The sequence below is a fragment of the Miscanthus floridulus genome, chromosome 1 (assembly GCF_019320115.1).
Source record: "Miscanthus floridulus cultivar M001 chromosome 1, ASM1932011v1, whole genome shotgun sequence".
Lineage (NCBI taxonomy): Eukaryota > Viridiplantae > Streptophyta > Magnoliopsida > Poales > Poaceae > Miscanthus > Miscanthus floridulus.
This window is the reverse complement of record NC_089580.1, coordinates 166,402,184-166,413,460: the sequence shown is the minus strand read 5'-3', so window position 1 is coordinate 166,413,460 and position 11,277 is coordinate 166,402,184. Positions and strand designations below refer to the sequence as shown.

General features: G+C 50.6%; 1 protein-coding gene across 2 annotated transcripts; it reads left to right on the top strand.

The window, feature by feature from the left end:
• The first annotated feature begins 217 nt into the window (after positions 1 to 217).
• LOC136546927 (uncharacterized) lies at positions 218 to 11,019 on the top strand. 2 transcript variants are annotated; one of them, XR_010781457.1, is made up of 8 exons: positions 218 to 787; positions 1,821 to 2,012; positions 2,132 to 2,371; positions 2,931 to 3,148; positions 9,196 to 9,447; positions 10,004 to 10,517; positions 10,637 to 10,805; positions 10,898 to 11,019. XR_010781457.1 is itself a non-coding variant. In XM_066538887.1 (6 exons), exons 1-6 carry the CDS (start codon positions 367 to 369, stop codon positions 10,280 to 10,282), a joined length of 1,602 nt encoding a protein of 533 aa, XP_066394984.1. In that variant the 5' UTR covers positions 218 to 366; the 3' UTR covers positions 10,283 to 10,613. The 2 variants fall into 2 exon arrangements, 1 of the variants encoding a protein (XP_066394984.1); XM_066538887.1 differs by lacking the exons at positions 10,637 to 10,805; positions 10,898 to 11,019 and having other exon boundaries at positions 10,004 to 10,613.
• Positions 11,020 to 11,277: the final 258 nt, after the last annotated feature.

Sequence of the window (11,277 nt, the reverse complement as noted above, 5' to 3'; positions counted from 1 at the left end):
TAGCCCGCGATTTAAACACCGCCGAGCATCTATGTCAATCTGACCGTCCATTAAGCGGCAGTTGCGAGCCGCCGTGCCGCCTCTCACATTTCCTACGGCCTAGATCCGTGGACGCTCGTGGGGAAGAAAGCAACCCAGGAACCACCAAAGCCAGGGACAGCCACCGAAACTCCTACCCACACAGCCTAGCGGGACCCACAAGTCAGCCAAACATCTCAAGCTCGCCATTTCGCCTCCGTTTCCAACTCCCAAAGTGTGCCGGTCTTCCACTCCCCCTCCTCGCTTCCCAATCCAAACCTCTCTCTTGCACAGCACGGGAGGAGCACGTACACGCGGAGCGAAAGCGATCGGCGCCGCGGCGGCAAGATGTCGGCGGCGGCGACGATGACGTGGCACGAGGACCTGTCCACTCTCGTGGGGGACACGGGCGTTCGCCTCCCCGGCGCCGGGGGGCACGCGCCGCCGGCGGCGAATGTTGTGGCGGTGGGGGCCGGGTGGTACGGGGAGGAGGAAGAGGGGAGGGCGGAGGAGGAGGGGTGGGCGCAGCAGGCGAAGGGGTTCGCGGAGTCGACGGCGGAGATGCTGCGGGAGCTGGGCCGGGGGCTGTGGGACGTCGCCGCGCAGAGCCTCGCCGGCGCCGAGGACAGCGAGCTCGCGCGGCGGCTCCGGAAGCGGGCGGCGGCCACGGGGAAGCGCCTCAGCTTCATGAACGAGTACCTCCCCGAGGAGCGCGACCCGGTGAGGTGTTGGCTCATCGTCGCCGCAGTCGCATTCGTCACGCTCCTAGGTAACCGCTGATCTCGAGTCCGCCGCTCTTCTCTGCGTCAGCACCGCTATACCGCGCGCTGGCGTGACGCGTCTCTGCCTCCTGCTGAGCGTGCAACTGTGGTTTCTGGCGTCCCGCAACATGCTATGTGCGTTTTATCTTGTATTTGTTCTTTTGCGGGGATGGATCTAACTGACTGTGGAGAATCGGGAATAAACGCGTGTTTCAGTTTCTGTTGAGGGTTTTAATTTGAATTTTGGATTATAACCTCTCTCAGCTGTGAGCAGATATCTATCCTGTAGCACGTTTCACTGTCGAATTGGTTGAAAAACGTGACATTTGCAACCATACATTTTCAGACCCTGGGATCCATGCCTAGTTTGCTTGGGCAACGTTGCTTTGACAAGAAAAATCCGCAACTACACTAATGTTTTATTATGTGTATTCTTGGTTTGTGTTTGATCCGCTGAATCAGTGCAATGGTTAAGGATACCACTAGTCAATTGTTTTACTTTTTGAGTTCCTCCTGGAATGGGACAAGGAGAACTGCTTGATCCTATTTCATTCACATTTGTACAGATGGTTTGTCTAGCGTGTCTAGTCTAAGTAATTGATTTTCATGGAGGCCACTGTCTATTTCTCATTCTTATCTTTCACCATAATATGATGAGTATGAACCAAGTCTGTTTATTTTTAGTCCGATTTACTCTGTCACTGATTTCTTATGTACATTTTGTGATCAGTTGTTCATTGTGAACCAAAGCTTCTTACTTGAGAACTGGAACATGTTAATTTATATATTTTTTAAAATTCGAATAATATTATGAATTTAAGGTGACTTTTATCCTCATGTTATAAATTTACGGCCTTCCGGTTATGATAGCACAATGCAACATCTATCCAGTAGTGCCAAAATGCCCATATCTGATTGACTGGTTATGCACTAGACATCCATTTTGTCAGTGCACTGCGGTCAATTGACCCACATTACAGTTTGTCCATGTAGGGATCAGTGCACCACTTTAATTGCTTAATGAGAATGTTCTCCATGCAGTTTTAGGTGTTGGGAGTGGCAATGAAACTCCAATAGAGCTTCCAAAGAAACTTATCATTGGTCCCCCAAGTGCTGATAGAATCCAACTTCCTGATGGACGGCATCTGGCTTATGAAGAACAAGGAGTCTCAGCTAACAGAGCAAGATTTTCACTGATTGCTCCTCATTCTTTTCTTTCATCAAGGCTGGCAGGTAGGGAGTCCAGTAGAGTTGGTATGGCATGTTAGTTTATCAGAGCATCACATCATTTGCTGGATAGTGTTGGCATTTCCATGCTTTCTATTTGATCTACATTGTTCTTTCTCATGCAGGAATCCCTGGAATAAGTGCATCTCTTCTGGAAGAATTTGGAGTACGACTTGTGACCTATGATCTTCCTGGTTTTGGTGAAAGCGATCCACACCTAGGCCGGAATCTCAATTCTTCTGCACTGGACATGCTCTATCTGGCTAATGCTCTGAATATTCCGGAAAAGTTCTGGGTTGTGGGCTATTCTGGAGGTGGCATGCATGCCTGGAGTGCTCTTCGTTACATTCCTGATCGAATTGCTGGTACCTACCTCATATGGTTTTATTCTATATTGTTTTGGATTTGTAAATTTATATGTTGGCAAGTTCTTGATGGGGATGCCTCTTTGGTTGCAATTGTTTTTGACACTAGCACAGTGGAGCCATTGTTTTCAGCCTGTGGATATGCAATGTCATACCTTGCTTATGCCCTTTGAACTTCAGAAGACTTAATTCTGGAAATGATTGTGACCTAAACATAATGCCATCCATGCTTTACATTTTTGTAAGTTTGTTAGTATATCACTTTTGCTTCGATGATAATGAAATGCGAGTGCTCTATTCAAGTGGATTACTCAGCACCATCTAAATCTGTAACGATATTTTTGTAACTGATAGCACATATGCACATATGTCTTCCTTGTTTAGAACCTTGACCTGCTCAAGACATAACTACCATTACATCTTAAGATTAAGATGTGGTTATTTCAGTCATAAGCATTTATTGCTTTTATTTTCAAAGAACACAGACCTTACATGCTTATTGTATATGTAAGTATTACTGTTAGGTCTGCTGATATGTGATTTATTATTCCGAGTCCAGGTGCAGCAATGTTCGCACCTATGGCAAATCCATATGACTCCAAGATGACCAAAGACGAGAGGCGTAAAACATGGGATACCTGGTCAACAAAACGGAAACTGATGCATATTTTAGCTCGGAGGTTTCCATCACTGCTACCGTTCTTTTATCGCCAAACCTTCCTTTCTGGAAAGCAAGGACAGCCAGATAGTTGGTTGTCATTGTCATTGGGGAAGAAGGTATGATGATGTCAGTTTTATGTACTATCTCAGCATACCAATGAAAAATTGGGATGCTGCTGCAGGGCAACATGGGCATGACATTATTATTTGCTTTACCATTCCTGCTCTTACTGTCCATCATCAGGGTTCTTTACAATATAAAAACCTTCTATTTATTTCAAGGCATAGGAAAATCAGATGCAAGATGTGTGGTATCTTGCACAACAGACAATGACACAAGGAAGTGTTAGACTGCTATATTATGGGCTGTAGCTTGGGCTATTAGCATTACTGTATGGGCTGTTACGCCCTGGGCTTGGGGCTGAGTGCGCCTGTAGGCGCCCCTTGGGGTTTTATGGTAGATGATCTTGGTTGAGGCAAGGATCACCGTTGATTGGGTGTTTCTATAAACCCTTGACAATCCTTGCCTATATATATTGTACTCATTTGGTACCTCCATAATCAATCTACCAAGTTTTCCCGAGCCATCTCTTCTTTCATGGTATCACGAGTCTGGGTATTCACCCCGATTCCACCTTCGCTGCCCTAGCGCGCCTTTTCCCCTTGGCTGTGCTCCTCCCCAGCGCGCCCTCCCCTCGGCTGCGCTTCTCCCACCCATCTGCGCCGTCTTCCCTGTGCTGCGATGCCTGGGACTCCTCCCCCCTCTCCCAAATCGGCAGCCGCCGCCGCCTCCAAGGCTGCCGTCCCCACGGTATCCAGCCTAGACTCCGATGCCCAGGCCAAGGCTGCTGCCGCCGCCAAAGTTGGTGCCGATGCGGATGCCGCTGCGCGCCTACGCGCAGCCAACCGGAAGGCTGAGCGCGATGCCGCCCTCGCGCGCGCCGCCACCGCCGCCCGCGCTTGCGACGCCCTGGCACGCGCCGCCGCTGGTGCACCCGCGGACGGGGACGATGAGGACGACCTCTCCGATCACGCCTCCGACCACAACGACAACACCGATCTGCATCAAGCCCTCCTTCTGCAAGAGGCTGCTGCACTCGCCAACCTCCACTCCCAGGCTGTTGCGGTCCAGAACATCCGCAATCTTGTCACGGTTGTTCTCGACCTCAACGCCGGCAATTTCAATCGGTGGCGCGATCATTTCCTCCTCATCGTTGGGAAGTATTCCCTTCAACACCATGTCCTGCAGGACTTACCGGCACATGGTTTCCCTGACTGGCAGCGCATGGATTGCGTTGTCAAGTCATGGATCCTCTGCACCATCTCCGACGACCTCGCCGCGACGATCTCAGCGCGCAACTCCACTGCCCGCGACACTTGGCGCGCTGTGGAGTCCCAATTCTTCAATAACCGCGAGACACGAGCCCTCCTCCTCGGACGCCAAGCTTCGCAACTTCGTTCAAGGTGATCTGTCCATCACCGATTACTGCAAGGAGCTCAAGCGCATGGCGGACACGCTTGGTGACTTAGGTAAAGTCGTCACCGACCGCACCCTTGTCCTCAACCTCATTCGCGGTCTGAATGAGCGCTTCAAGACCGTCGGCATGCATCTCCGGCGAGGGCGCCCCTTCCCCACGTTCCTGGACGCGAAGGCTGACCTCCTCCTGGAGGAGTTGACGATGGAGAACACGTCGTCGTCTCAATCGACAGCACTCACCGCTTCCACCACTACGTCAGCCCCGTCGCGTCCTCCTGTTGTTAAGCAGCCTGCAGCCTCCAGCGCAGGCTCCGGGGGTGGCTCTGCTCCCTCCAAGAACCACAGCGGAAAACGCGGCGGCCGGCGCGATGGCGCTGGTGGCAAACCGGCGCCCACTAACACGCAGCCAGGTGCCCAGTCCAGCGCACCCTTTGGTGGACAGGGCGCGCCATGGCCCTCCTTCTACCGCCCGTGGGCTGGGGCCATCCAAATGTGGCCTGGACGACAGCCTGGGCAGCGGCCTCCACTTGCGCCACTGCCTGGCACCCCTCAGCACGCTCTGCTGGCCCAGCAGCCTCTTCAACAGCATGTTGTGCCTGCCCCGGTCCTGGAGAATGCCGGGTCTTGGACTGCACCACCCCCCGGCTACTACCAGCCGCACGCTGGACTTCCTACATGGGATCAGCAATCTCTGGCATCGACATTCAGCACCATGACGCTGCAGCAGCCACAAAACAACAATGACTGGTACTTCGATTCAGGTGCAACCTCTCACATGTCATCACATTCCAATTCGCTTTCACATACTACTTCCTCGCGGTATCCTACTCCATCGTCCATTGTCGTCGGTAACGGATCCTTACTCCCCGTTACATCCACTGGCTCTACAGTTATTTCACCATCTTTACGTCTTAATAATTTGCTGGTTTCCCCACAACTTATTAAGAACCTAATTTCTGTTCGCCAGTTCACTATTGATAACAATTGTTGTGTTGAGTTTGATCCAACTGGGTATTCTGTGAAGGATCTTCTGTCTCGGAACGTGATCGTTAGGTGCAATAGCTCCAGACCGTTGTACCCTCTCCGGCTGCCAGCTGCTCAATCCTTGGTCGCCGTCACCGAGTCTTCACTTTGGCATCGCCGCCTCGGTCATCCTAGACACGAGGCCCTCTCCAAGCTTGCGTCGAGTCTTCCTACTTGTCGTCATGATACTACTACTGGCTGTCATGCATGTCAATGAGGTCGTCATGTGTGTCTTCCATTTCATTTGTCAACTTCTCGAGCGTCCAATAAATTTGATCTGATACATTGTGATCTGTGGACATCACCTGTTCTTAGTGTCTCGGGCTATAAATATTACTTGGCTATTCTTGATGATTGTTCACATTATTTATGGACGTTTCCTCTGAAGTTGAAATCTGACGCTTTTCCGACAATCGCTCACTTTTTTGCCCTTGTGTCCACTCAGTTCGGCACCACCATCAAGACAGTTCAGTGCGAAAACGGTCGTGAGTTTGACAACTCCAGCTCCCGCACGTTCTTCCTTACCCATGGTGTTCGCCTCCGCATGTCGTGCCCATACACTTCCGCCCAGAACGGTAAGGCCGAGCGCATCATTCGTTCCATTAACAATGTGACTCGCTCCCTACTGTTCCAGGCTTCCCTCCCACCCTCATTCTGTGTCGAAGCTATGCAGACAGCCACATATCTCATTAATATCTTGCCCACCAAAACGCTGAGCTCATCCACCCCGCACTTTGCCCTCTTCGGCACAGCGCCCTCCTATGATCACCTACGCGTTTTTGGCTGCACTTGTTATCCCAACTTGTCCGCCACAGCTCCCCACAAACTTTCCCCTCGATCCACCTTGTGTGTCTTCCTGGGATATTCAGCCCATCATAAAGGATACCGCTGCCTTGATCTCTCTTCCAATAGAGTTATCATCTCTCGTCACGTCGTCTTTGACGAGTCAGCATTCCCCTATGCTGAGCGTGCCTCCACTCCATCACCCGCAGACTTTGATTTTTTGGACATTACTGACTATGTGCCAGCTCCCATCGGACCAGCACATAAGTTTCTATCTGTAGGCACTGGTCCTTCGACACCCGCACAACCACGTGCGGCTGCGGCTGACACCGATGATGACCTGGCTGGTTCAGCAGCGCTTGATGCGCTCCCAGCTAGTCCACCAGTTGTGCCTGCCTCGCCTTCGCCCGCACAGCCACGTGCGGCTACGATGTCACCATCGTCTGCACGGCCATGTGCGGCACCGACTTCTTCGACCTCGCCGTCACCTGTAGCTTTGGCCGAGCCGCACGGACCTCCGCCCGGTTTCCCACCGCTGCCTGTCTTCCTGGTGCCCGCAGTCCGTCACGTGTACACGCGCCGTGAGCGCCAAGCTGCTGTTCAGCCAGCTGCTGCCCCTACGTTGTGCCGGGAGAGCCCAGCTGCTGTCCGGCCAGCTGCTGAGCGCCCAGCTGCTACACCTGCGCCGCTGCCCAAGGGTGCTGTTGCTGTCCCAAGTGTGATCAACCAGCACCCCATGGCCACGCGCGCGAAGACCGGCTTCCGGATTCCTGCTCTCTATCATGCTACGCCACTGTCTCTAGTGCCAAAGACCTTCCGCAGCGCACTCGCCGATCCGAATTGGCGTTCTGCTATGGAGGAAGAACATGCTGCTCTTCTCCAAAACCACACATGGGATCTTGTTCCTCGCCCCCCTCGGGCTAATGTGGTCACCGGGAAGTGGATTTTCAAGCACAAGTTCAACACCGACGGGTCACTTGAGCGGTACAAGGCACGCTGGGTCCTTCGCGGCTTCACTCAGCGGCCTGGCGTGGATTTTTCAGAGACTTTCAGTCCAGTCGTGAAGCCTGCCACAGTTCGCACCGTGCTTTCTCTGGCTCTGTCTCACCAGTGGCCCGTGCACCAGCTCGATGTGAAGAATGCCTTCCTACATGGCAATTTGTCACAGACAGTGTATTGTGTACAGTCGTCTGGTTTTGAGGATCCCACCCACTTGAACTTCGTGTGTCAGCTCAACAAGTCCTTGTATGGGTTGAAGCAGGCTCCTCGCGCTTGGTACAGTCGGTTCGCCACTTTTCTGTTGTCTCTCGGGTTTGTCGAAGCCAAGTCAGACACCTCGCTCTTCATCTACCGGCGCGGCTCAGATATTGCATATCTTCTCCTGTATGTGGATGACATCGTCCTCACAGCCTCCTCCTCGAGTCTCCTTCGACGGATCATTTCGGCCCTCCAACAGGAGTTCTCAATGAAGGATCTTGGCAAACTGCATCACTTTCTCGGTATGCATGTTCAGCAGTGTGGTGACGGTCTCTTCCTTTCGCAGCGGCAGTACATGCTGGATATCTTGGACCGTGCTGGGATGGCTGAGTGTAAGCCGTGTTCTACTCCAGTCGACACAAACCCCAAGGTTGCAGCGGCTGATGGCCCTCCTGTGGCTGATGCAACAGACTATCGAAGTCTTGTTGGCGCATTACAGTATCGGACCTTCACCCGGCTTGACATCGCCTATGCTGTCCAGCAAGTCTGCCTTCACATGCATGACCCACGGGAACCACACTTGGCAGCACTCAAGCGCATCCTTCGCTATGTTCGGGGCACTCTCCACTTAGGTCTACTGTTGCGGCCATCTCCTGCCACTGATCTTGTGGTCTACACTTACGCTGATTGGGCTGGTTGCCCTGACACGCGCAAGTCCACCTCGGGCTACGCAGTGTTCCTCGGTGATAATCTCGTCTCCTGGTCATCCAAGTGTCAGAATACAGTCTCCAGATCTAGTGCCGAAGCTGAGTACCGCGCGGTGGCCAACGGTGTTGCTGAGGCCTCTTGGCTGCGTCAGCTCTTGCTCGAGCTCCATGCCCCCCTTCGGCGAGCTACTTTAGTCTATTGTGACAACATTAGCGCCGTCTACATGTCCTCCAACCCGGTACAGCATCAGCGCACCAAGCATATCGAGATTGACCTCTATTTCTTTCGGGAGAAGGTTGCTGCTGGTAATGTTCATGTCCTGCATGTGCCATCCTCATCCCAATATGCGGACATCTTCACCAAAGGTCTTCCATCTTCGGTCTTCACAGAGTTCAGGTCCAGCCTGAACGTGCGCGGTGACGATCATCAGACTGCGAGGGCGTGTTAGACTGCTATATTATGGGTTGTAGCTTGGGCTATTAGCATTACTGTATGGGCTGTTACGCCCTGGGCTTGGGGCTGAGTGCGCCTGTAGGCGCCCCTTGGGGTTTTATGGTAGATGATCTTGGTTGAGGCAAGGATCACCGTTGATTGGGTGTTTTTATAAACCCTTGACAATCCTTGCCTATATATATTGTACTCATTTGGTACCTCCATAATCAACCTACCAAGTTTTCCCGAGCCATCTCTTCTTTCAGGAAGAAGTGGCACTGGATTTTAGTTAGAAAAAAACCTTTTAAAAAAAAATATTCAGATGAAAAATTGGAGCGTCTATGTTTATCTTCCATGTGCAACTCAACATCTGTTCCACATAGGTAAACAACTTCAGCATTGTTGTGTTTCATGAACATGTTAGTAATTGATTTATCCATGCCTGATTGGTGCTAGCTTTAGAATTCTTAGTATTCATCCTTTTGATTAAATGTGAACATTTGCCCTTTCTCGTGCCAAGTACTAATATTACGTCATTATTCAGGACAAAACTTTACTGGAAGGTCCTGTGTTCAATGCATTCTGGGAAAGGAATGTTGCAGAGTCTGTGCGCCAGGGAGATGCAAGGCCATTTGTAGAGGAAGCTGTGCTGCAAGTATCTGACTGGGGTTTCAGCTTGTCTGACATCCAAATGCAGAAGAAAGAGGCTCGAGGCTTTTTTGAACTCATCAAGTCTCTGTTCAATCAGGCTGAAAAAGAGTGGGTGGGATTTCTAGGCCCAATACATATATGGCAGGTTTGTACTCTGTTCTCTGAAACTGAAAGTGATTCAAAAATATGGCAGCCTTTAGTAGAAACTAAAGAAAACTTACTCCAGCTATTTCACACATAGTGTGCTTGCACACAATGACGTTGTTTAGAAGGTGTTCTCTAGCTGCCTAGCATCTGGGTTCATCAGTTTCTGTTTATGGTCATACTGTAGATTCAGTGCATGTCAAGGTTACCTCATTTAGATGGCTTCAAAAAAAAGCTTTATCAGCACAGCAGAAAGGTTGCATCAGTAGTAATTGTAGCTGAATAGTATTGATTTTGTACGATTCAGGAAAATTGATGCATAAGTGTAGGTAGTATCGTGATTGGTTTTGTATGTATTAACAAATAGCAACAAATGGCATAAGAACTGGGAAATGGAGACACTATAAAAGCACCGTGTGTTATCAATTGGACGCAATGAATTGGATGTGTCCATTATGTTGTTTGGTGGTTCAACTTCTCAAACTATATGCCTTGCACGTTCGTGTAGCCGAGGGAATAAGGGATTCCTGAAGAACTAACCTTTCATATCTCAACAGGGGATGGACGACCGAGTGGTCTCGCCGTCAGTGGCTGAATTTGTGCGGCGGGTGGTTCCAGGAGCCACGGTCCACAAGCTTCTTGCTGAAGGCCACTTCTCATACTTCTGCTTCTGCGATGAGTGCCACAGGCAGATATTCTCCACCCTCTTCGGCATTCCCCAGGGCCCTATCAACCCTGCGCTACAACCTAGCGAGGTGGTTTCAGAGCTCACCGAAGAAACAACAGTACCAGACAATGGCACAGATCAGGAACAAGGAAAATCAGGCCTGCCCTGATTCAAGATCAGTTTTCAGGATCAACAGTATAGATATGAGACGTTACTACTACTAAAGACAATACCTCAAATAGACGGGAACTTCGCTGCCCAATGGGACAATGCCTACAGCCTGTAGACTGAGCTCCTCCTCCTTCTGCGGAAGTCTTGAAGGCAAAGCATTGGATAGAGGAGGCTGTGCCGTTTCAGTTCGATGTACAAAAATGCTCATCACAAATTCGCACGGCACCTGCTCGGTGCGCTTTTAGTATAGTCGGTATTAAAATTCGATTAACCTGCTATTACTCCGTTATAGGCTTCTTTTTGCACATTATGGTTGAATTGTGCCCTCAGCTGAATTTTGTTCCTTTACTAGTTATGCCATGATGAAGGGCGGGCCTGGTGCAAGCGGTAGAATCTTACCGTCTGTGACCGGAAGGTCCCGGGTTCGAATCGTGGTCTCCTCGCATTGCACAGGCGAGGGTAAGGCTTGCCACTGACACTCTTCTCCAGACTCCGCATAGAGCGGGGGCTCTCTGCACTTGGTACGCCCTTTTTTACTAGTTATGCCATGATCCAATTTTTCAATCCAGCTTAAGGTCAGTAATGTATTCGCCTCTTGCAACATGTAAAAAAGTTCGCCTCTTGCTGCCGGAGCACTTGCCAGCTGGCAGGAGACGGATGTACAGACTACAGTGCCGTGTGATACTGTGAGTGTTTTGACTTTGGAGAGGTATGTTTGGTGTCTGTGGAGCGTTGTTTCCCAAACGGCCCGTCCAGCGAAGTCCATTTAAGCATTTGAACTTGAACCCCAACTTGTCACCCTATCCAAATCCAAAAAAAAAAAAACATCTCTCAACCCCAATACTAAAATTATATACGTCCTCTAGCGTTTATAACCGGACAGAATGTTGTTTTTTTCCTTAAAAATGTCGCATCTTTGATCACACACCAGTTAGGGTTAGATCGTTAGGGCCACCACATGCCGAAGAGCGCAGGGGTAGCCAATCGTGCTTG